This window comes from Cyprinodon variegatus, unplaced genomic scaffold, assembly GCF_000732505.1.
Source record: "Cyprinodon variegatus isolate N-32 unplaced genomic scaffold, C_variegatus-1.0 Scaffold311, whole genome shotgun sequence".
Classification (NCBI taxonomy): domain Eukaryota; kingdom Metazoa; phylum Chordata; class Actinopteri; order Cyprinodontiformes; family Cyprinodontidae; genus Cyprinodon; species Cyprinodon variegatus.
The window spans coordinates 99,763-125,020 of record NW_015150764.1 but is presented as its reverse complement, the minus strand read 5'-3'; the positions used below and the strand labels follow the sequence as shown (position 1 = coordinate 125,020).

Here is a 25,258-nt window from a genome sequence, read left to right as displayed (position 1 = left end):
AGTCCAGCGATATATCAGATTCTTACACTGACCATGTGTAGGGACCATAGCCATGTAAAGTAAAGTTGTTCTGCATGTAATGCTTTCTGTTTTCTCTCAGACTCCCTGTGTGTAGATAAGCTGTATGCCAACCTACCTGGGACCAGTGTCCCTTTAAATGTCTACTCATCGTGGGGGGGTGTGAACTGCCATGTGAAGCTCACGTCAGTGCCTGGCTCTCTGATCCGTCTGACCGTGACCTCGTTTCTTATTGAACCCACTGACTGTGTGTTCGACGCCCTGACTGTGTACGATGCTCTGCTGCCCATGAGGGGGCGCATTCTGCACAGGTGAGACTACAGCAAAAAAGCCCACTCTGACTATCTTACATCCTTTCAGGGATCAAAATACTCTATGCCATATGTGTTCATGGGAATATTATTGTTTTTTCATGATTTAGCATATTTACCAATAAAGATGTCTATCTAGTTTCATTTCACCCCATTTATATTTTCTGGTCTATCATATAAATCATGTGCATATTCTACTTCTACATATCTATAATAAAATAATTTTTTTATGGTTTTCATTAGAGATTCAATTAAATTCAATTATATTATACTTTTATTAAGCCCCTAAGGGAAACTCAGTTTTGGTACAGCCCGGCCAACAAGACAAAAACATACAGAAAGACAATACGCAGACATTATAATGATTAATATTAACAATTTAACTTTATTGATCTCGTATTGGAAAACTGTACCTGGGTAAAATATACCCAGAGTGCAGGATGTGGGGATCAATCCAGGAACTTCAAACCTCCTGAGAGCACAAGCGCACTGTTCTAACCACTAGGCCAACACTCCCCCCCACATATACATGAGCATTAATGACGTACATTATAGATGATCAGGCTCAGGCTTCCCTGTGAGGCTATGATCTATTTTAAACCATTTCAAACCAAACCCAAACCCTCAGTTATAAAGTTATATTTTGCATATTCAGACATGTGTTTGTGCTGCAGGCTGTGTGAACCGGTGTCCAGTTCCTTCTCCATCGTCTCTACCTCTAACGTCATGCTGCTGTCGTTCAGGATGACCAGTGGTAACAAGAGCTTTAAAGGACACTTTGAAGCCATTGCTGAGGAGAGTAAGTCACCTTATACTGTTATTTAAAAAATAACAGGAATGCTTGCTTTTCTAAGTTGCACAATTTGCAAACAAAATCATTTTAGAGAGAGTTTATGGGGACATTTCAGGACCCTGGAGAGCACAGACTTGTTGAAGGGCAAGGGCAGAAAAAAATAGGGCACATATAGCACCTTCTCTGTAGATCATTTTGCAGATGGAATAACACAATTTACGTTAAGAATAAGATAAGCATCCGCAGTCTCTCATTTTGAGTGCATAATATCTAATTATCTTATTTTAAGGATACAAATATTCATTCCAATCAGCAGATCATCTCATTTTCCCGTTTTAATTAACTCTAAATGGACTAAGTTTGAGAAATGTTTGCTCATTTTAGGTTGTTTTTGCAGTTTAGTATTCTTTTTTTGCTTCCAAAATGGCACTTTAGCATGTCTTTGGCTCCAGAGTGGGAACTTAGCATGTATATGGCTCCCGAGAGGTCACTTAGCACACACTTCCTGTGCATGCCAATGTTTCAGGATGTTTAAAGTGAGGTTCTGTTGAAAGTTAAAAATAGTACATGTTTTTTTTCTGGCAGCTGACAGGAGCCAAAACCTCTATCTTCATGTAATAACACCTGCTTCATGACTGTCATAGCAGTTTAAGCTTTTGTTATATTTATTTAAACAGGAGCCCATGAATAAACATTGTTGCATTAATAGTATTTCTTGGTATGGAAGTAAAGAAATGAAAAAGCCAAAATGTTATATTAGTCTAAGAGTGCATGATTTTTACATAAAATCTCTAGAAAGCTAGCTGCCAGTGTGAAATGGAAGCCTGCTTCAAATTTATGTTATTTCAAACAATATGAGCTGAAAATGTTTGCATTAATGATGTAAAATTCTTCTTTTGATATGTTAACTGTCTAAACCTTCGCAGGATGACATGAATAACATCATCACTGATTTTTTTTTTCTTTTCATTTTTTAAATTTGTCTAGAACTTTTTCAAACATATATGAGGATGAAGAAATTAGATTTTTCTTCATTTCTGTAAAATGGTTTCTTTGTGAAAAGATTATTTTAGTCTCAGATGAATACTTTGGCTTTATATAATAGACTTTCTAATGTCTCTTTCAGTTTGTTTGTCTCACATTGAGACCAAATTAGAACCTGACATCAGTGGTGAAATCTACAGTCCCTTCTACCCGAGCCTGCTGCCCCCCCAGTGTTCCTGTAGCTGGAAGTTTAAGGTAGATATCCTCATGTATTGGTATGAATACCTAATATTTTTAAATAACTAATTGTTTTTCTCTTTTCTGCAGACCCCAAACTCCAATTTAGGCATTGCATTGCATTTCCAGAACTATGTTTTGAAACAGAAGGACATGAAAAGCTGTGATAGTGGCTGGTGGAGGGTCAACGAAGTCATGTATGAGGCCCCGGCTGCATCACAGAGAACTTTTGGCCATCTTAAACTTGTTTGATGGTTTTCTGGAATCCTGGTTCTCCTTCCACAGCTTCTGTGGCATGTACGTAGGACACCACACAGTGTTTCGCATCCCCGACCCCAGTCCAGAGATGGAGTTTCGCTGCAGCTCCCGTAACTCTGCTCAGCCCTTTAAGGCTTCTTACCTCAGCTATAACATCAGCCAGCGTAAGCACTGCCTTGCACAAGTCTAATTCTTTTCCTAATTCCCAACCAAATACGTGCATATACCTATGTGTCTTCCAGCTTGTCCAGAGGACCAGTTCTTGTGTAACACAGGGCTCTGTGTGGAGAAGAGTCGACTTTGTGACGGCCTGGATGACTGCCAGGATGAGAGTGATGAGGTTTTCTGCAGTAAGTCATTTACTGGTTAGAGGGAGTTATATGGGCATTTTCTACCAATAAGGAGTAGTTTTATAGTTTTATACTGCATTATAATATGCTACAAAACGCTTCTTTTCTCAATTGATTTTGCTCTAATTAACCATCATAGCAAATCCCAAAGCAACCTGCAGCCCTAATAGCCCTCCACACCCTTTGTTTGTGTGTAATGGGGAACTGGATTGCAAAGATGGAGTAGATGAGATCAACTGCACTCAAGGTAAGGGGATTCTCCAAGGATTGTTTTTTAGGTTAGCAACCTTGCATTTATATGTGTTGAAGCCCTTTGACTTTAAAGACTGTAACATTTCAGAAACCAGCTGCTCTGCGATCAGGTACAAGTGCAGGAGTGGATCCTGCATCCTGAAGAAAAATGCAAAGTGTGACTATGTGCCTGACTGTCGGGACAAAAGCGATGAGGAGGACTGTGGTAAGAATGATCATTATAATTATACATGCAGTGGATTAAAGCATTAAACTTATTAATGCTTTTTTTTATGGCATCATGGGCATAGCAAATTGCAAAAGCATTTCCCTATTTTGCTCCACACAACCACAAACTTTAATCTATTTCAGATATTTTTTTATGTTACAGTATGTGACAGACCTGCACATAGTAGCTCATAATTAGAAAGTGGAAATGAAAAGGACGGAGGATATTTTTTTAACAAAAAAATTCTGAAAACAGTGGATTGTTCATGTATCCAATCCCACTGATATCCCTAAAGCAATACCCCAAGCTCTAAAATATTATACATCCATTATATAAAATAGAATTATTATGGTTAGTGTATCTCAATTCAAGACAAGGCCCACCATCAAAGTTTACAGAGCAAGAAATGGGGAAATTAATCAGAAAAGCCACCTGGCCCCTTGCTGCTGTGAAGAAGAGATTTCTGTCGCTATGGTGAAAAAAATGTGCCAGAGCCATGAAGGTGATGAAGCAAACATGAAGAAAAAAAGACCAAATTCATTTACACAAAAGAAACAAACTAAACACAACCAATAATGTGTATAATTCTGAACACATTAATGCTGAGAGGGATGAAGGCGGTGTCACATAGGGATGCTGGGCTGATGTGTTTTTGAATCATGGGTGTGAAAATTCAAAAAAACATGTATATTTATTATCTACAGTCCAATTCTTTGTTCTGCAAAAAAAAAAAGAAATCTAAATGTGGAAAGAATATGAAAAACTACAGAAAGATCAAACCAGTACAAATATTTTTCCAAGGATTTGTTTTCGCTCTCATAATTTTGCTCCAAAAAGTTAAAGCATTGCAACAAAATATGATGTCACATATTGGCTGACGTATATTGTATGTACATTTACTCATAAACCTGTGGAAAATAAAATGTAAACCCATCTGTTCCCCTCAGCCTGCGGCTATCCCTTCAATAAAAAGGTGAGCTCACAGATGGCCCTTGATCGCATCGTGGGCGGAGTTAACTCGGTGGAGGGGGAGTGGCCTTGGCAGGTCAGCCTTCACTTCGCTGGTAGTTTGTACTGTGGCGCCTCTGTCCTCTCCTCTGACTGGCTTATCTCAGCTGCCCACTGCTTCAGTAAAGAAAGGTCAGCCCCACTGATGTCTGAAGAGATGACACCCTTTTATATTTCAGAGTCCACTCATGGGTCTCTGCATACACATTTTATCAGGTAACTCATCAAAGCCTGTAAAATGACCCTTGCCTTGTGCACCTGCAGGCTCTCTGACCCTCGTTACTGGAGAGCCCACCTCGGCATGCTGACACAGGGCAGTGCCAAACATGTTGCGGAGATCCAGAGGATCGTGATGCATGAGTACTATAATGCATACACTTTCGACTATGACATTGCCCTTCTGCAGCTAAAGAAGCCCTGGCCTCCGTCCCTTGGGCCGCTGGTTCAGCCTGTGTGTCTCCCCCCCTCCTCCCACACAGTCACAGACACACACCGCTGCTTGGTGACTGGGTGGGGATACCGATCTGAAGAAGGTTGGTAACATCACTTTAATAAAACAAAACTATACCCATAGTGATCTGAGCTAATTTCATTTGAGCAGCATTTTACACAAAATGCTTTTGTGATATGATAATTATAGAAATATTTCTTGCGTTTTTGATGTAATTTACTCAAATAACTGTGTATGTGGAAAAAATATTTTTAAAATAGCTAACTGAAGTAACAGTTTGCAGAAGGAGAAATGTTTCGAATGTGATGAAAAATCCCTTCTGTCCTCCCTCTCTGGTTGCTTTACCTGGTTAAACTTCTCTGTGTTCGACTGTTTTGTGTGCAGATGTGGCCAAGAGTATTGAGACTGGCAGAATGTTTGTTTTTCACAACACAGCATCAATGTGGTTGGACGTTTTATCAGTCAAAGGTTTATGTTGTTTCGAAAATACATTGTTTGAGAAATACACCAAAATGACCTGGAAAGTCCATCCATCTTCTCCTGCTTGTTCCGTCTATTGTGGGGCCGGTGCATTTCCGGAGCGAGCGGCGGGGTACACCTTGGACAGGTCATCAGTCTGTTAGAGGGCAACACAGACACACACGAAAAGAACCCACACATATACGGGGAGAACATGCTACCTCCATGCAGAAAGACCATATGCTGGAAATCAATCCCAGAATCCTCTTGCTGCAAGGCAACAGTGCTATAAACTGCAACACAGTGCATCCGATCTGAAAAGTTTCCTCACCATTAATAAAAAATATTAACATTTAGATTCTGATTCAAATAATAAGCATGTTCGCCTTGTAACATCATGCTGCTAGAAGACTGTCTAGAAGCATGATGGATTTATTGTAGCTTTAATCATTTCTTTTCCATATTCTTAAGAAACATTCTGAATTGGGTTAAATTAGAGAAAGTAGCTCCATCCAGGTTCTCTGCTGTGTAATCATGGTGCTTCCTCTATATTGTCAGTATGCCCAGGATGTTTTTTTTTTTTTCTTGCAGAGAAGTGGCATCCTTGCAGCCATTTTCAACACTTCCTCTCACTGTTAGAAAAACAGCAACAACACACCCGCTTTCTGCCAATTCTGATTAGCCTCTTTTCTGGTGGCTACCCAAACTCTTATTAAATCCTCTTTTCTTTTGGTTTTTATTTTAAATGTTCATATAAGGAAGTGGCAATTGACAAAATAGATTAGATGTGAAAGCACGTCTTCTTTTCAAAGCAACTAGTCCTCTCTCCTAGCTAACTAAATCTAGTTGGGCTAAAACACATTTTAAATGTTTGCATTTGACTATATTGCTTCATATCAATTTTTGATGTCAGAAATAACGCCATAAGTAGAATTCAAGCTGTCTTTACAAATAAACTGTCAGTTTAAAAATGATTTGGTCACCCTATTAACAGTGAGGATCAAACTACACATCTAATCCCTCTCTTTGGTTCAGATAAGGTGCTGCCCTCTGTGCTCCAAAAAGCAGAAGTGTCCATAATGAGTCAGACTGAGTGCAAGAAGATCTACGGACTCATCTCTCCTCGCATGCTGTGTGCCGGCGTCCCATCGGGGGAGAGGGATGCCTGTAGGGTGAGGTGTCCTTTCATCACCTTATTTATTACATCACATCAAACTTTATCATGTAGAGCTTTTGTTTTGTTTCTCAGGGGGATTCAGGAGGTCCTTTGTCCTGTCAAGCTTCAGAAGATGGTCGCTGGTTCCTCATAGGGATTGTGAGCTGGGGGTCTGGCTGTGGCAGGCCGAACCTGCCGGGGGTTTACACCAGGGTCACCAAGTTCACCTCCTGGATCTACAGCCATATCAGCTGATATGATAAAACCCATGTATAGATCTTGTTCATTAAAAAAAGTTTAAATAACACTTTGTCTACTACGGTGTCTTCTGTCCTTGTATTCCTAGTATCAATGAAAAAAAGTTCTATGTGAATTTTCACCCTGTGCAGGATCCATGGGCTCCACTTGTAATATCTCACACACGTCCTCCTAAAACACTCTTTTGTCCCTCTGATCTGAGACCTCTGCATACACTGGGAGCAAGTTTGCCCACAATATCTGTCCAACGGATGGTTGCTCGGATTGTACCCTTTCATAGTGGCCTCATTGTCCCCCGCATTGCATTCTGGGGCTCCGTGTGACACCTGCCGCCCTGTTCAGGTAAACGGGAGGCGGTGAATGCCCCTGCGTGTCCTCAGCTCAGATTTCTCCCCCTTTTTTTATTCCTTTTTTTTTTTTGGTCAGAGGAAGCAACAGTGGGGATTTTCTCTTTCCCTCCCTCTCTCCATCGTTTCTATGTCTGAGATATTGTTGCGAGTCACCTCTCCGGAGCTAAACTGGACAGTGCTATGTGGACTCGGCCCAAAAGCAAAATTTGTGAGGTGTACTGTGTTTCTGCACACGGACACTCTGGCTGTCCAGCTTTACAGGTAAGCCATCACTGAGGAGCTTTATCTGTAGGTAAAACACTTTGTTCTCAGTCTGTCTTTCTTCCATCTCACTCTGCCACTGACCTGCTGTCTTTTATTTAACCTTTGGCGTGTTATTCATTTTAGAGTAATCATATTTATAATCCATCAAGCTATTTGAACCTCATTTAATTGTAAAATCCACAGGGGTCTGTGCCTGTGACACTGAGTGCTGACTTTGCAGGCCGTGGGAAAGCGCAACCATTCGGGCATACTTTCTTTCCCACAGAGAACAGAACCAATTTCTTAAATGTTATAGGAAATCATTTGAGCTTTAAGGTCTGCATCATTGCTACCAGTAAATTACACCCTGACCAGCTGTAAAAATAGAGTCCTCATTGATTTTAAGGTTAGCTTTTATCCACTGCTCTCCTGTTCTACTCAGATGTCAATAAGAATCATCTTTAGAGTATGTATGGCAAATGTTTTTTTAATTCATTTTTGAGTTGGTAATTGAATCAAGATTTTACATATATTTTTCTACAGATTCCTAGCACAAAAATTAAGACAGAAAAAACATGAATTTTGTCAAATAAATCAAAAAGCAAAAAGAGTTTTAACAGGCGTATACAGTTTAATCATTAGCAAAAGTGTTGACTTTCTTTATATTTAGCTAATATTAAAGCATATTACAGCAGTGATGTTTAAGGCAACTTAAATTTTCCTCTTTTTTTTTCTTCTGCCAATATCACGACCCTTGCACAGTTTTTAGAACTAGGTAATTAAACCCATATACTCTTTAAAGATCAGATATAAATGCAGGACGCCAAAATTAGCTTTGTGAATAAAGCTCTGTTGTTGTTTTTTTCCTTTTGCATAAATCAAACATGTTGATAAATAAACAAGAGCGATCCCAGAACAGACCTCTAGGGCACACCTTTGAAAACAGGAAGGAGATGCAGGCAGATTCTGCATGCAGTCCTTCTGTTGCCGAAATAGGTTTCGAATCACATCATGACCAATTAATCTTTATAAAACAGAATATGGGGGACTTGACAGGGGGAAGACATTTTCAGAACCATGAAGCCAAATTTATTTATATAAAGTAAAAAAAAACAGCTGAATTAAGCGTCACTCCTGCTGTGCTTGCCGTTTGCAGAAAGCTTTTAATTCCATTAACTTTTATATCTATGAGTACAAACAATTAAGTAAATAAATCTTAAACGTAATCCAGAACTAAGGATGTTAGAGCACAGAACATAAAGTCGAACCTGTGATAACAATCTTGGTTGTTTGGTTCACATAAATTGTCTATCAAACTGCTGGCCACCCACTGTAACCTGTGAAATATCTACTGATCATGTTGATTGTCCGTCAATATGTCATAGTTGGATGCCTCTTCTCAGCTTAGTAATAATGTAGATACGAGTATATAATACACCTTATTGGGAAACAATAAAACACATGTCATAGAACCACCTCTCTCACCGTTAAGGATGTGAAGGAAGCTAGAGGACAAATTTTCAGTGTGCAAACAAATCTGTAGGATGGTTCTGTTATGACATTGAAGTATTAACCAGTTTCAGGCCCAAGTTACAATATATGGGGTCAAATGTTTTTGAGAGGTAAATTAACAGAACAGCTGTGCTTGTGTGTTGTCTGTACTGTCCTACTTGCTTTAAGTGTTTCCTTTCAGCAATAAATCTGATTTAATGGGTGATTAAGAGGTTTCTGAAGGACATACCAGCAGAAACTTCTACAGCTTAAAGGGGCAGGGCTGAGAAACATTGTTTGAAACCCTTATTGACATTATTAATTACTTTTATGGATGGTGTACTGATTCTTTATCCTTTTATAAAACCAGACTTAACGTTTATTTGGATTTTATTTGAATCACATAATTTTCCATTTAAGAGAGATGGAGAGTTAAAGCAGTCCATCGGCTCACTCGGCCCCTCTGCGACAAAGTGTGAAGGTCTGGTGGATCAAAAAAGAGAGAGGCAGAGAGCGCCATTGTGTTGTTCTTGGAGAAGACTCATCTTAGGTCTCCTTCCTTTAGTTCCTTTCACTGCTGCAATAACATTGGCTCTCAACTATTTAACAGGTGAGTGCAAATTTTGATGTTTCATCAAACCCCTCCCTGCTGTGCAAACCATTTCTTTATTATTCCAATCCATAACGGTCTAAACATCTTCATCTCTCCCTTCTCTCAAGCTCCACCTTGTTCACTGTTCTTCCTCGGTGGCAGTGTGGAGTTCCCAAACCTGAGCTTCTCTTTAGAGCTGACCGACCCCGGCTCCCCTCAGTTCCGCCTGCAGGCTCAGGCTTTGGACCCTTATGTAGGTGGAGATGTTCAGCTCTTCTGTCCCTGCATCAGCTCTGAATGACATGGTTTATCTTTGCTTCATTCCAACACACCACAAGTGTTTCAATATATGCCACTTTAAAAACACTGCTGCTCTCTTCCTCTCCTCCATCTTCAAATAGTGTGTCTCCTCCTTATCTCTGTCCTCCCATATCTGTTTTTGTGCTCTTCTCTCCTCTGCCTCATTCTGTCTCTTTCTGGTGTTAAATGTAAAGCTGAAACAGGAGCTGTGCATAATGTGTGTGAGTCAACGGCACCCCCAGGGACCGGGTCCTTTCAGGGGTTGAGGACAAGCTGGGCATTTGTGAGGCCCGCCAGGCCTGGGCAGTGAGAGTGAGAGGAAGAGCAGCCCTTCAATAAAAACATTGTCTGTGGAGCTTTCACACAATTGGCCACTATGTATGCAGCACACTACATGGAGCGGATGAACCAGGCAGGGCAGTAGGGCAAAAGAAACATCCGGGGAGCAGGGGTTGATTTTTGGAGCAAAAGGTCAGATTGATAAAAGGGAATTCCCAAACACTGAATCAGCCTAGTCTGGGATTCCTGTGACCTCCTTTAATAGGAGGCAATGTCACAAACATTGTGTACAGTATATCTAGCATTTATTGAAGAGTTAACCCCTGTTATGGTTCCATACAAAAAAATGAAAAGGGAGAAATCTAATCCATTATCTGCCATCCTAGAAAAAGAAAAGAAAAACAAGACCAATTTGAGATCTAATTAGCTATTTAAAAAAAATCCTGCCTTGGGTATGCTTTCTTAAGCAGAAACAGGGAACAACAGAGACAGCAGGGGACTACAGATCAGACAGGACAACAAACCCTAATCAAGTAACGAGTTCTACCATGGGAGGGTTCAGCTCAAACAACAATACTGTGTTTAAATGGCTCAAATGGCCCCGTAACAAAGAATGTCCATCAAATCAAACTGATCTGAAGGTGTTTTGCAAACATTAATGCCCAAAATACCCTATGTTTACCAAAGTAAAAATGGTCTTATTAGTAAAAAAAAAAAAAATAAAGAATCAAATTTGCGCATAATTTTCTCTACTCCTTGTAATTATGGCCTTCAAAACAAAATCCAAGACATCTACTTTGAATGATATATGGCTGCAATATGCTGACAAATTGTGAAATAGTTCAAGATGCATACTCACTTTTAAAAGCCACTGTATAACTTCTCATGTTTTGTTTTTTATTTCCCCCTGTTTTCCTTTTAACAGTTCTTAAGACTCTACGAGTCCACCCCATGGAGTTCTTACTACGTATGCTCAGGGATTACTGCCTTCAGGTGAGATGTGTCATGAGAAAAACCATACCAGAGCATATAGAAAGAATCAAGGGGGAGAATGCATCCTCAGACATGACTTTATTTAGAACAACCCACCAGCTTCTTTTTTGTGTAACAGTGAAGGAGAGGAGGGGCTCAGTGTGTTTTACTGGAGCAAATTCTCAGCCCCCCACAATGTGGCCCTGGAAATCCAGAAATCCAGCCCAGAGAGGCTAAAGCGCAGGCTACCTGGGACCAACAAGGTGCTGCGGTATAGCCAGAACGAGCAGCGCTACTTCATGGAGCAAGAAGATGACATTCTCCACCTGCTGGGTACAGTTTCTTGCTAAATTTTGAAACAAAAATGTGGATCACAAGTTTTTATGCCCGTATTTGTTTATCTTTGCAGACTTGGACTCTGATGACTCTGAGTCAGGCGACAGAAATGACAAAATGAAAAACCCAAATAGTATTCAGGGTGGAAAATGGCAGCTTGGGTTTCAAGGTGAGAAATGTAGATTTCTAGTGGAGGCAGTAGATCAAGTCATCTTTGCATCCTTTGAGTTTGTTTTCTTGGTAATAAAAAAACTGATTGATACATGTGTCTTAAGGCCGATTCCGGTATCAATTATTTTGACATCTAACCAACAAATCCCTGACATGTGCAGGCAATTTTAAGAGGGCTAATTCTTTAAGATAATATTGTTCCCGCCTCCTGCATTTAGAATATAATGGAACAATGATTGAATGAATGAATGAATGAAGTCTCATTCATCCATCTATTTTTTCTATCACGCTTGTCCCAAGCAGGGTTAGGAGGGGTGCTGGTGCCCATCTCCAGCTGTCTACGGGCGAGAGGCGGGGTACACCCTGGACAGGTCGCCAGACCATCGCATTACAAAAGTCTCAGTGCAAGCGAAAAATAGACATTCATGAACAAATTAAAGGAAACCTTACCAATGGATACCAGATGGGACTAGCAGCAATGCATGTGTTTCATGTGACCTCAAATAATTGCTGCTGAATGCTTTGAATAGCAAACACATGCATGTATCACGGACAACGATACAAAAATAAAATTGCTTATATCAGCTAAAAAAAAAGTGTGACTGATGTTGGTTTATCTCTACTTAGACATCAGACACTCAAAAGTTGGAGAAACAGTATAAAGCCTTTTAGAGAGCACTTCCATTTCCGTCATTTTTCCAGCTTACCTTCAGTCCACCATTTCCTCTGATTAAGCTCATATTTCTGTCACTTTCCAGCAATATCTTTTGATCTTTACGCCAAGTATGGAAACAACCGCACCCTGAGTCTTGTGAGTCCCAAGAAGCCATACTACCAGTGGCGTCTGCGCGTGCCATCAGGTCATGTTGTTCGACTGGTTGTCCTCACTCTTCAGGGCGCCACGCCTGGAAGCTGCGCAGCCCACAAGCTCTCTGCATATGACTTTCTGTTGCCTTTGCAGAACAAGATAATTGCCAGGTTAACCAAGAAATACCGGTCACCAGAATAACTGATCATACTACATTTTCCTTGAGCCTGCGGCAGTTAAATATTCGGCTACATGTGGCTGTTTCAGATGGTGTGGGCTGCCGGTTTCAGGCTCATCTCCGGTCATGAAGCTGACCTCTTCCGGTAATGTGATGTTGGTGACCTTCTCCTTCAACAGACAGAAAGATGGAGCAATCTTTAAAGCGTACTTCCAAGCCATCCCTAAAGCAGGTTTGGGGGCCTTTTTCTGAAAAAGAAAAAATTTTAATCACGCAATCTGTTTCCACTAATGTTTCAGGGCTGCTATAATTGACTGACTGACTGTGCTGCTGTGTATTTCCTTATGCTTATGTTGCCCCCTGCAGGCTGTGGAGGTTCAATTTCCTCTTGGAATGGATCAATCTCATCACCTTACTACCCTTCCTTTTATCCTCCTAACATTGACTGCACCTGGACTTTACGGGTGAGCTGTACAGGACTGATTATGTGTTACAGTGTGTTTTTTATAAATGGTTTTAAAGAGGAATTGTGCAGCTCATTCACATTCCACCCTCTAAAGTGTTATGTTTGGAATTTTTTGGTTTACTTTTTCAGGTCCCTGTGCCAGGATATCTAATTTCAGTGACAATCGTAACTTTAGACATTCAAGATTCACCATCGTCAGATGGTTGTGAAAAGGACTGGCTGGATATTGCAGGGACAAAGTGAGTTGTGAGACTTGAACACTTAGTTGACATTCGTTTATTTAAAGTTTCTTCACATTCTGTCACAAGACAAACCCATAATTCAGCAGATTTGATGTAAAGCTGTTGAATAAAATGACAGTGCTTTTCTGTGATTTGCATTTTTTTCCCAATGCAAGTATTCTATTGCAACCTGTTTACCGCAGAAGTCACCTGATAAAGTCGGTCTGTGTAGAATTGAATCCCAGTAAATACACAGCTGCCTCCTGATGGCTTCAGACGTTCTATGTAAAGCAATAGGGAATAAACAATTTAATAAAACCAGGAAACTAAACACGGAGCACTGTTCAATCCATTATTTGCAGAAACCTAATATAAATGGCAAACTTACCAGGATGACTCAATAAACCTAAACTGACGAGTCAAGCAAGGAAAATATAGTAAATGTATGTTCTTTGCAAAGCCCTTTACAGCAACCACTAGATGAAAGAAATGTTTTACAAACAGCAAAAATGAAATAAAAACACATAGAATTAAGTCATTAAAAAAAAGTAACAATAGAAAATTTGAAAGATAACTACAGTAGAAGATTAAGCCATAAAAAAAAATTGGTCACCTAATAAAACAAGAAATCCTATTGCTTTCTGATTTTAATCTCAAAGTTCTGACTTTAATCTCAGAATTAATCTCAGAACTTTACTTAATTCATAATCCTGTGCTTTGGTGATAGAGTCCAAAGTAAGTTGACTTTAAAAGACACAATTCTGAGAATAAAATCAGAATTCAATAGCCTTTTTTACATTTTTGTAAATAACACAAACATTAACCTCCACAACGCTGACCTTATTAAAAGACCAGCCAAATGAAGTATTTTTATTTACACCACACCATATAGTAGACATGGATGTGCATTACATTTTTTATACGGTAGTTGTTTACAAAATAAAAATCTTTCTTACACTTCTATGAAGATCTATAAGTTTTATTGATCTCTGTAGTTGTGATGTGATAAAATGTGGAAAAAAGGGTAGAAGGGTTTTGCAAAGCACAGTAACTCACTTCACTTGGTTTTTTGTTTTTGTGCATTCTGAAAGTCTTCCCTTTCGCATGCAGACTGTGTAATCCCCTGCCAGAGAGCAGCAGAAAGAGAGTGTATTCCTCTCCTCTCTCTATCCACTTCCACTCTGATGAATCCCTCACTCATAAGGGATTCTACTTGCTGTACCGAGCCTTCGCTCCAGAGGGGGGTAAGTTAGTTGGATATTTTCCCTCCTAAATGAATATCTGCAAAATAAAGGAACACATTTGTTTGCATTTGATCAAAAACATAAGAGATTAGAGCAGATTAGTTTTGGCAAGAATTATCACATTGTTCTTAAGAACAAAGTTTATTTTAATCTTTAAGGAGTTCATTAAAGTTAAAAGAAAGTTCAACTTGCTGTATTTTCAAGCTTGTCCTCGTCAGTTTCGATGTGGAGATGGTAGCTGTATCCCTCTGAGGAAGGTGTGTGATGGGGTGAAGGATTGTTCAGATGGACGCGATGAAACAAAATGCCGTAAGTTATGCACAACACTATCAACCAGAAACGGCTCATGTTTTATTGAAGAATAAGACACTAGTTTGCAGGACTGAATGCGCTTATGTGTGCATCAAACGTTTTAGCCTCACTGCATTAAAACTACTAGTGCATAGTGAGACAACTGTTTTTGCCCTCAGTCCCAAAATATATATATATATATATATATATATATATATATATAACTTTGATAGGGATTAATTAAATCATGTAGCCAAAGTCTTGTTTTTTAGAGGTATTATTCTGGATGCTCAAAAACACCAAGGCTGATTCCAAATACAGAAAATTTTAGCTCCTACTTCCTGTTTCTATCTTCTATTCTTTTACCTTTTTGTTGCCAGCTGTGGTGAATCCAGGTGAGTCCCAAATGTGTCCCAATGCACAGTGCTCCTTGGGATTTTTATAGCGTGGGAAGTCTTATCAATCCAAATCGGGCTTTGAGCTTCTTAACAATAATATCTCAACCTGCCTAGTGTGTTTAAAAAATGCCTCTTATATGACATTTAAGAAATATTACCTTACGCATACAACTAAATAAAACCTAGAACATGAATCAGTGGCAAATCATAGACTGTAATGTATGTAAAAATATCAGAAATGTGTTTAAAAATCATATCACCAATATTGAATATGGTGAATATTAAATATGGCAATACATATCAATATTTAATGCTTGTCCACCCTTACACAGATTCAAATGTTTATTCATTTCCACTGCTGCAGACAAACTAAAGACTCTGACTGTCAAAATGGTGACCAGCTTCTCTTATTTCAATTAACACCTATGATCTCTCCAGATCCAATCACAACAGTGGTAATTTTTAATGAATATTTGAGATACTTGTAGATCATATTCCTGGACATAACTACGGAAAAAACTTCTCCAGAACATTTGTTTTGTTAGTATTAGAGTGTGACTATCTATTGTGCCATCATTAGCAAAAACAAAATCAAGGAAAGATAAAGAAAATGAGAAAATTTGTGTTCAAGCCTTATTAAAGATAAATTATCTACAGTTACTGTATGCTGAGTGCTTAGGTTGAAGATGCAATGTGGAATTGAATTTTATATACTTGTGCACATTCATGCATACATAGACTAATTAGTATGACCTGCTGAAATCTGATCTGTCTGACTTTACTTTCTGCACCTCATTGCAAAACCATTAGCATCCTGCAAGCCTGGTGAAGCTCCCTGTGGGGATGGTCAGTGCAGACCTCAGAGCAGCCAGTGTGCTGGTCAGAGCAGCTGTGCAGACAGCAGTGAGGAAGGCAGCTGTGGTGAGTAGGCACAGTGATCGGCATCACCGTGAGTAAGAATTTGTTGTTTTTATTTGACCTGTTATCATGTCTTTGCTTTATAGGAGTTAAATGCTACCACGTTTGTCCAAACAAGGTGTGTTTACCAAAGTCATCTGTGTGCGATGGTGTGATTGACTGCAAGGACCGCAGCGATGAACTGAATTGCACCAGGGCATGTGAGTATTTATGTCAATGCTCTTGGTATTTACTATATGTAAAAAAGAAATAAACTATTAAAAAAATGGATGCTCTTTGTGAATGTTTTCCATCATTCTCATCAGATCTAAAGAGTTGCTCCTTGTCTTCCTTCAAATGTGCCAATGGAAAGTGTGTCAATAAGGTGAACCCTGAGTGTGACGGAGTGAAAGACTGCTTTGATGGCTCTGATGAACTGCGCTGTGGTAGATCTCAAGCTTTTCTACCAGGTTTCTGTTTTGTAAATGTCAAAATGAAGTTCATATTCTGTTATTGTTTTTCTGGCTCATAGGATGCGGCACCAGGCCCAGAAAACGGACCAAGATAGTCGGGGGATCTGATGCTGTGGTAGGGTCATGGCCCTGGCAGGTCAGCCTACAGATGGAGCGCTATGGCCACGTCTGTGGAGCCACGCTGGTTTCTAACCGCTGGCTCGTCTCTGCTGCTCACTGCTTCCAAGACTCAGATGCCATCAAGTGAGAAAAGAAAACCCTCCCCTTTGTGCTTCACGCCTGCCTTCTACATTCATGGTCATTATGTCTGCAGATACTCCGATGCTCGTGCCTGGCGGGCTTACCTGGGCATGCGTGTGATGACCAGGGGAAACCACGGAGCAGCAACCAGACTAATCCGTCGGATCCTCCTCCACCCCAAGTATGACCAGTTCACATCTGACTACGACATCGCCCTTCTTGAGCTCAGCGCACCAGTTTTCTTTAATGACTTAGTGCAGCCTGTGTGTGTTCCTGCCTCCTCGCACACTTTCACCACTGGCACCAGCTGCTTTGTCACAGGATGGGGCGTTCTTGCTGAGGACGGTGAGATGTGCTCAACATTTAACCCTTTTGTTAGTGCCATAAGAGCATAATGATCATCATGTTTTTGTTTTATTTACAGGTGAACTGGCGCCTCGTTTGCAAGAAGCTTCTGTGAAGATTATTAATAGGAAAGTCTGTAACAAGCTGTATGATGATGCTGTCACTCCCAGGATGCTGTGTGCGGGAAAACTGCAGGGAGGCGTGGATGCATGCCAGGTCAGTGTTCTGGTAAATATGATGAAAAAAAGATCTGAGAAAACATCCTTGTCATATAGAAATGATATATCTTTAGCATGTTCTTTTACATGGTTGTCCTTGTTTTCTGAAATTTTGTGCATTGTGTCTTTGAGAAAATTCCCAACAAACATGAGGTTGCTTATAGATTTGATAAGGCATAACATGATAAAATCACTGGAATTAATTATTTTAGATCTAAGAAACATTTTCTAACAAGAATGGGATTTTCAAATACTAAATGAATGGTATAGAGGAAGATCTTTTATTTCCGGGTGGATCATAAAAATAGGTGGTCCTCCTAATTGTCAATTATTCTGGTGATATGTTTAGGTAAGGCCGTCCTACGTTCTCGTCCTCATTTTAACTTACCGGTGGTGAGTCTGACTTAATGGAAAAATTGCAAATCTTCTTTTGGAAAGTAAACTTGTATGACAATGCAAACAGCAACTTTTAAACAGAGTGTGCATTAGGAGAAATGGGCTCATGCATGCTCTCGCACGCACTTAATAGGCGTTCCCTCTCGGGAGCGGGTACAGGGTTGTGCATGTGTTGGGCAGGTATTTTAAATCCTCCATTGTACCTTCAAATGATGATCACAGTATGCCCATATGATAATCAAGTCATAAATTCAACGGACTCTGTCTTAGAAAGTGATTTAACGTTTTACTTAATTTTTCACACATTGCTAATATGGTTTTCCTCTTTGAGGAGTTTCCAGTTTTGAAGCAATATATTTCCTTGAGTAAATGGAATTAAACATTGAGTAATCTGGATCTTTTTTGTTTATATGTGGGGCTTTAACTATAAGTAGTGAAGAGAACATAAATGGTTCTAATAGAAATAATACCAACATTACAGTGCATTTTAAGCTTAGCAGAGGTCAATTGTCCCGAGCTCTTATGTATAGTGATCAAACTTGATGTTGAATCTATTGTTACAGGTACAGGAGCACACCCTTAGATACCATGAAAGTTTAAGGTGCTCATGACATACCAAACCTGGTAAGGGTCCTCATACCGTGTGGCATAAATGACAGAACCCATTGACAGCGGCAATTACCATCTGGACCAATGTGTTTGTCACATTACTTCATCTCATTTTACCCAACCCCATGTCTTTACATCTGGTAGGTTAAGTATAGCTGTCAAGCATGTGCCACAATCAAACAGAGAAGATACATTTATTGTATACCTGTATGGATACACTGACCACATGTCCACAGATGTGTCTAACTGGGTGGCAGCATCCTTTTAAGGCCACATTTTTAGGCTTCTAACATCACAACAGGGCAACAAAGGCTGTCCAAATCCAAAGGCTCCTGAAAATGCACAGGAAAATTCACCCTTCTTCACACCAGATTTTAAGGACTGAACCACCATGTCCTTTGTGGTCCACACTACCCCATGATTCATTGCAGGTCAAAACAGATTGTTCAAGCAGAAGTTACAGTGGCGGATGAGCAAAGACTGATTAAAGTTTAAACCTTTTAAGCAATTCTTGAAAGGTGAGAATGTTTTTTTAAACTCAGATATCTACCAGGTTTGTTAACATTGCTTAATTGCAAAAATACCCCAGCACATTGTGACATGTCAGCTCCTGCTTCCCTAACGGCCAGCTCCCCTCACCAGCTCCGAGCTGATTGGGCGGTCCAGGCTCTTTATTCCCTGAGAATTGCCCACCTACCTGTTAAATGATTTTCTAAATTCCACTGGTTTTCACCATTAAGAGCAAGTTAATAACAGATGTAATTCAGCCACAAGATATCTAACAGTTAATACTGGTTTATTGCAGCATTTTATTTGTTACTCAATAAATTGGTTTGGCTGGTTAAAGTTATGCTCAATAACAGAACATAACTTTTTTTTAAGTACAATCGTTTCCACTGTAATGGCTTCTTAACAGGAATATGCAGAGCTTAATGGCAAACTGATTGGAGAACTCAGCCTTTTGATTATTTTGTGTTGGACACTAAATTGATCCAAAAGTTGCAGGATTGTAGATCTTGAGGAATGGACTTAGGCATATCTGGTGTAGTGAACCAGTTCTGAAGTGATGGTTTAAGGAGCAGAGATTTCAAGTTGCATTTTTTTACAAATTGAAGGACATCTCCACAGGGCCAGTGATGTCAGCAGTTGCACACCAGTGAGATTAGCTTGGATCCAAAGTTAGACCTAGTACTCAGGTTTGAAGAGTGGGAGGCAGACGTAAGCAGACAGCAGTGGGACTGGTTACATATTAATCTCAGAGGGGCTGATGTACCAGGCAGAAAGTGTACTGGAAATGGACTTTACTGGAATGTCTCAGGAGGAAAGCCAAACCTTTTCACCAGGGGTTAGGTTGAGGGGCAATGACAGAATAATGCTTGTTGTTCTTACAACCTGAATGGTATTAAATGGACAGACTGACTGCTTTCATGTTTGTGGGATCTGCATGTCCCAATCTGCCATCTAAGATATATCCCAGGTAATCGACTGATTGATGCTTAACATAGTTCTGGAGGATGAACTGGACAACAAGGCAGACAGGTCAATTGTGATCTGTGAGATTATTTGAGAAGATAAATATGTAATGGGGGTAAACAAATAGGAAAACCTGGTTTACATCAATAATAAGAGCTTGAAAACTTCAAAAGATTCTTATGGTGGGTTTAGACGATGAAAACACATCTAAACATATTTCCTTCTTGCCGGAGATGACAAGGCTTTGGGTCTTGATGAGATAAGTGTTGCAGGGGATTGGTCTGCCATCAATGGCTGTAGCTTGGAGAGGTCTTAGCGACGAAGCACTGCTCACAACCAGAAGTGATCAGGATTGTCAGCTGGATGGTGTCATTCAGTCACAGATAAACTTGGTAAAGCAGAAACAGTTACTACGGACATACGAGGAGGACATAACAGGCTCAGGGATTGGCTTGATCTTTACCATTACTGGTTAACACCTAGGCAAAGAGTGATTGGGAACAAGCTCCTCTTAGGCCTAGTCCTCATGAATTGTGTATTTTCATAATGGCTTAGAAAAAAAGTCTTTACAGCATTGATGCCGGGCCCTTTAGTGGCGATGTGACACTTCCCCAGAATCAAACCCCAACCATTGACAAAAACACTGGGCATCCTCAGACAGCTTATGCAGGGTAAACACAGTAGCATGGCAGTGACAAGGTGCATCGGGGCTACAGAGGAAGGATGAGCTACAACATCATCGTTTAAAAAAAGATGCAGCTCGCATCTCCACAGGGAAACTTAAAAATGGCCTTCCCTGGTTTTAAACTCTAGGACCCAATTTCAAAATTGATCAATTAGGCTCTCCAAAATCGCCTACTCTGTTTAGATTCACAGCTTGAACAGCAAACTAGATTTACTATTACAGATAATCTTGTTTGTGTGGATAGGGCATTTTACAGCTCTGATTGGTGGGTATTGTGCTGCACCTGTGAGAGGACCACGCCTACAGATAATGAACTCCAGCCAGTAGGAGTGTCCAGAATGACCTCAAGCGGACAGTCCTGGATCCTGCTCCATCCTGGCTGTATAAAGACCCAATGAAGTGGCAACACCCTAATGTTATGGAAAGAAACATATTTGAGCAGATATCGTAATGCAATCAATAATTTGCTTCTTTTTTTTTTTTTTTTTTTTTTTTTTTTTACATATTTGAGACAGGATATAAAGCATCTGAACCTCAAGTAAAACAATTCCTGTAGCTGCTGCTTGCTTGTACTAACAGTTGGTTTAAATTGAGTTAACTGTATACTCTTTTCTTTGAGCCCAATCATGCATGTTCTGAAATACTTAGATGTATACTAAATGTGATCAGCTTTACGGTGCTGTTTGTTTCCTCAGGGGGATTCAGGAGGTCCGCTGGTGTGCTTAGAGCGAGGGAGACGGTGGTTCTTGGCAGGGATTGTTAGCTGGGGCGAAGGCTGTGCAAGGCAGAATCGTCCAGGGGTCTACACCCAGGTGATCAAGTTCACTGATTGGATCCGCCAGCAGACCAAAGGGCAGGTCTGACAAAACATGAAACTCAAAGGACTAAAGATCTTCAACAGGACATTGGTTTCAGAATTGAAGCCACACATTTATTTTTTTTGTCACCATCTTGGAATTTGACCGAACTAGAGGAGGCAACACTCTGCCGCAGACTAATTGGAGTCTTCGCAATCTGTAGGATACAGCATGTTAACGTTCCCAAAAAGATCTAAAAGAGATTTAATAAGTGACAATCAGATTGGTTAACTAGATTGAAAGATGGATTTAAAGCAGGATATGGTTCAAACAAATAAAAACATTAAAGTATCTTTTTGTTAAGCGGTTCTCTGGAGAGTCTAAAGTGCTCATTTTCCTACTTGCAGATACCTTTTTGAACTTAGGTTTGCAAAAACTTAAAAAACGCAAATAACAGTTATACATTTTTGTCATTTTAAAACAGCATTGATTTAAAAGACATTTGAAATACATTCCCAGTGCTTCATCTGATAGTTAATATTTATTAATTAGAATCAAAATAAATAATTAGATCATGCTTTGTTGTTGCATTTGACTTTTTTTTACCTTGTTTTTTTGTCTGTATTATTTCTAATTTACTCTTCAATATTTATAGATACTTTAAGCTTACAATAAGCTCTCCATATCTCATCTCACCTTTAGACTATGTAAATATACAATGTTGAAATTCATTAATGTGGTAAACAGTAAACCAACATTACTTTACTGCACAGTAGCCAAGGTTTATATATATATATATATATTACAGTTTTTCTATGAAGGTAATTTTGCCATATCAGTACGTAAGGTTTATCTTCTGGAACCATAAAATATTTTGAAATTGAAGCAAAACCCTAAAATAGTGCGATGCTTTTATATAGAAGATATTTATATCCCTGAGCTTCCTTCAATGCACCAATATCTGATTAGTGTATGTTTTGTTTTATGCTCATGGCAAGTTAAATAGAATCTGCTGAAAATAAATCATGATGGTAGATGTTTTCCTCTTAATACAATCTACAGTTTCTTGCAGGAGCTTTTCAAAGTATTCACGTCTTTACTCCTTATTCTGTTAAAATTTCAAAGGTTTTTTCTTTTGCTGCAGGAAGGGGGGAGGTTGTTTTTTGTTTTTCAAATTGCAGGCAATTTCTCTAACTGCAATAGGACTGACCTGAAACTATCCATGTTGATTAGTGTGGGACAGTTTAAACTAATTTTAAGAAAAATATCTTATGAAATATTCCTTTTATTTAGGTTATATTTTATGAGCTTATTTAATTGGTTTGAATGTTTTCATTGTTTGTGTTACTACTGTGTTTGTATTCTTTTTTAACAAAACATGTCTCTCTTGTAAATGATATAAGACCTCATTGAGACAAACTGTATAAATAAAGGTTAAATAAAAGAATGATAAATTTGAAAAAAGTTGTACCCAGACATTAGTATTCACTTATCTTTGTACTGTAAAATGAATGTATAGTATAATAGTGATTTAACTGTTATTTTCTGCATTGTGCATTCGGGTATATGATGTTTACCTGAGCCATAGCTTCATGTTAAATATACTTTTTAGTTAATGCATTGTTCTTACTTATTTAAAAGCTTATTTGAGAGAAACAGAGCAAGAAGCATTGCTATAATAACCAATGCTTTGGAGCTGATTGCTAATTCAACAAACCTGGCTGCTAGTACATGTAAATACATATGTATGAATCATGAAAAATAATACCAGCACAAATAATAACAATAAAACATAATCAATGTTTGCAGACTATTAAATTCCAGACATTGTTTGAGTTTGCCATCAAATTTTTTCACATCTGGAAGAGATTTCAGTTCAACAGGTACTGTATGGTATTTCAGATCTGTGGTCCTCTAACAGCGAACATGCTCTGTCCAAAACACGTTCTGCATCATGATGATCAGTTTCCATTTACTTTTCCCCTTGTTATTGAACCAGGATTGGGACATTTCTGGACTATACTGTATATTTAACACTTCAGGGACAAGACTGTTTATATATTTAAAAATTAGTGTCAAGTTTTGATTGTGGTTTAGAGCACCCAAATGCAGAGGCAGAGAAGCTGAGGTGATTTCTTATAGTTTTAATGATGAAAGCAGTTAACAAAGGCAGGAATCATACTAAAAAATTAACACAGACCAGAACCATGGAGACATCAGGGGGAAACACGCACAAGGAGCCAGGGAGAGACGAGGTGAGATGTGAGCAGAGAACAGAGATGACAGGACCAGCAACAATAAGGAACCAACAAGGAGTGACTGCAGAGGGAGAGTGTTGGTAGCTGACTGAGACAAAGGCAGGGCTAACGAGCTGACAAGGAGCAGGTGTGAGAGGAGACAACGAGGGAGCCAAGGGGAAAGGAACACAAACAAGAGGACAACAAATGAAAAACCACAGAAAACCCTGAGAACTAACATAAATCTAGAAACTACAACAAAATAGGAATTAAACCAATAAAACTAGGAAACACTCAGCAAAGTAAAGGACAAAACCATGACAATTAGTATGAAAAATTGTGCTATTTTTTACGCTGTTGCCATCTGATTGGCTTTTGTTCAGGCACTGTTTAGGCCTGTTTGTGAAGAGAATTCCAACCTTTTACTGTGGACTGGTTCTGAACCCAGGCAGTCATACTGGGACGCAATCATTGCATTAAAAGAACAACCTGGCTGCATTAATCAACAAGCAAGACCTTTATGAGATGGAAACAGTTCAAGTTAGTCCATATGGTCTGTCAAATTCACAAGTAGGGAAAGCAGAGAAAAAAAATGTTTTTTTCTTCATGTGCTTTGCATGTTTTCTGGTATTTCAGCCCATATCAATTGGTGACGGGTTTGCATTTGCATCTAGACAAATTAGAATCTCAAAAAACTTATTCAACAACCTAGTTCAGAAAGTTCATTACATGCACACTAATATATTCCATGCATTCATTTTTCTATTCCTATAACAATGGTTAATTGGTCATGAAAACCAAAAATTGAGCACTCATTAAAGGGGTTTTAGTTTAAGCATATTATGACCAACCAATAATGTCCAGCTCTTTCACTTTGGCTTTGTCACAGTGAGCTGTATCTAAACACAATGACAGAAAGTTAAGTGGAAGGAAAAAATATGGTAGATAGTGGTTAAACAACAACGTAGCAATCACAGTATTTGTGAATCAACGTTGAATCAAGAAAGGTCTTCGGAGCAACCACCACACACAGACATATCCAGGACACAGGTTAAAACTGCCATGTGCCTTGCATTACACCATTACAACAATGGTCTGAAACTCCAATCCTCAAAGGTTGGTGCTCTGCATCTTATAGAGTGTCTCTGCAAAAACACATTTCTGACTCTAACATGAGCTCTTTAGCAGAGCACTGAAGAGCTGGGCTGCTGCAAGTCAGATAGTTTAACCATTTGATTCAGTTGTATAGGACAGGGATCACATCTAGAAGTTGCAGGGCATGTGAGAGCATGACTTTGAGGCTGCTGCTTTAGAAGAGGATAAAAGCAAAATGAATATCTATTGCAGGGTTTATGGTTGCACTGTTGCCTTGCAGCAAGAAGGCCGTAAATTTGATTCCTGGCCTTGGGTGTTTTTGCATGTTCTCCTGTTGTCACACTGTCCTTGTTGGGACCTTCCATTGACTTCTATTCCTTTCCCACTAATTTCTATGACCTAACCTTGATCCCCGCCCTAAACTTGACCATTACCAACACATACCTAACCCTAAACCTAACCTAAACTCAATTCACACCTTAGTTCTAAACCTTAACTCCCAACCTAAGAACAGTACTTCTCCTCATGTGCACCACTCATTGCTAGGGGTGTAAATCACATCCATCATGGTGATTCGATTCAGTATCGATTTCCTGGCCCAACGATTCGATTATTTTCGATACTCAAGAATACATCACGATTCGATTCGATGAATTGGTTCATTTTTTTTTTTTTTTTTTTTTTTTTTTTTTTTTTTTTTTTTTTTTTTT

The 25,258-nt window shown here is 39.3% G+C and overlaps 2 protein-coding genes across 4 annotated transcripts in view; both read left to right on the top strand.

The window, feature by feature from the left end:
- The window catches only part of tmprss7 (transmembrane protease, serine 7), an 11,554-nt gene extending 4,775 nt beyond the window's left edge, over positions 1-6,779 (top strand). Inside the window, exons 7-18 of the mRNA XM_015384392.1 lie at positions 101-329; positions 1,004-1,128; positions 2,249-2,361; positions 2,434-2,540; positions 2,629-2,765; positions 2,844-2,951; positions 3,091-3,198; positions 3,292-3,408; positions 4,359-4,551; positions 4,684-4,952; positions 6,365-6,501; positions 6,579-6,779. Coding sequence (XP_015239878.1) covers positions 101-329; positions 1,004-1,128; positions 2,249-2,361; positions 2,434-2,540; positions 2,629-2,765; positions 2,844-2,951; positions 3,091-3,198; positions 3,292-3,408; positions 4,359-4,551; positions 4,684-4,952; positions 6,365-6,501; positions 6,579-6,740 — 1,805 coding nt within the window. The 3' untranslated portion in view covers positions 6,741-6,779. The remainder of the gene's footprint in view (positions 1-100; positions 330-1,003; positions 1,129-2,248; positions 2,362-2,433; positions 2,541-2,628; positions 2,766-2,843; positions 2,952-3,090; positions 3,199-3,291; positions 3,409-4,358; positions 4,552-4,683; positions 4,953-6,364; positions 6,502-6,578) is intronic.
- Positions 6,780-7,213: 434 nt separating this feature from the next.
- LOC107090809 (suppressor of tumorigenicity 14 protein-like) lies at positions 7,214-21,814 on the top strand. 3 transcript variants are annotated; one of them, XM_015384390.1, is made up of 19 exons: positions 7,214-7,354; positions 9,248-9,437; positions 9,548-9,672; positions 10,924-10,991; positions 11,110-11,303; positions 11,380-11,475; positions 12,236-12,455; positions 12,553-12,695; positions 12,830-12,927; positions 13,059-13,168; positions 14,261-14,394; positions 14,599-14,703; positions 15,894-16,004; positions 16,088-16,201; positions 16,307-16,426; positions 16,513-16,696; positions 16,767-17,038; positions 17,118-17,254; positions 21,115-21,814. In XM_015384390.1, exons 1-19 carry the CDS (start codon positions 7,274-7,276, stop codon positions 21,280-21,282), a joined length of 2,670 nt encoding a protein of 889 aa, XP_015239876.1. In that variant the 5' UTR covers positions 7,214-7,273; the 3' UTR covers positions 21,283-21,814. The 3 variants fall into 3 exon arrangements, with proteins under 3 accessions (XP_015239876.1, XP_015239874.1, XP_015239877.1); XM_015384388.1 differs by having other exon boundaries at positions 17,118-17,266; XM_015384391.1 differs by lacking the exon at positions 21,115-21,814 and adding an exon at positions 20,664-20,844.
- The last annotated feature ends 3,444 nt before the right edge of the window (positions 21,815-25,258 follow it).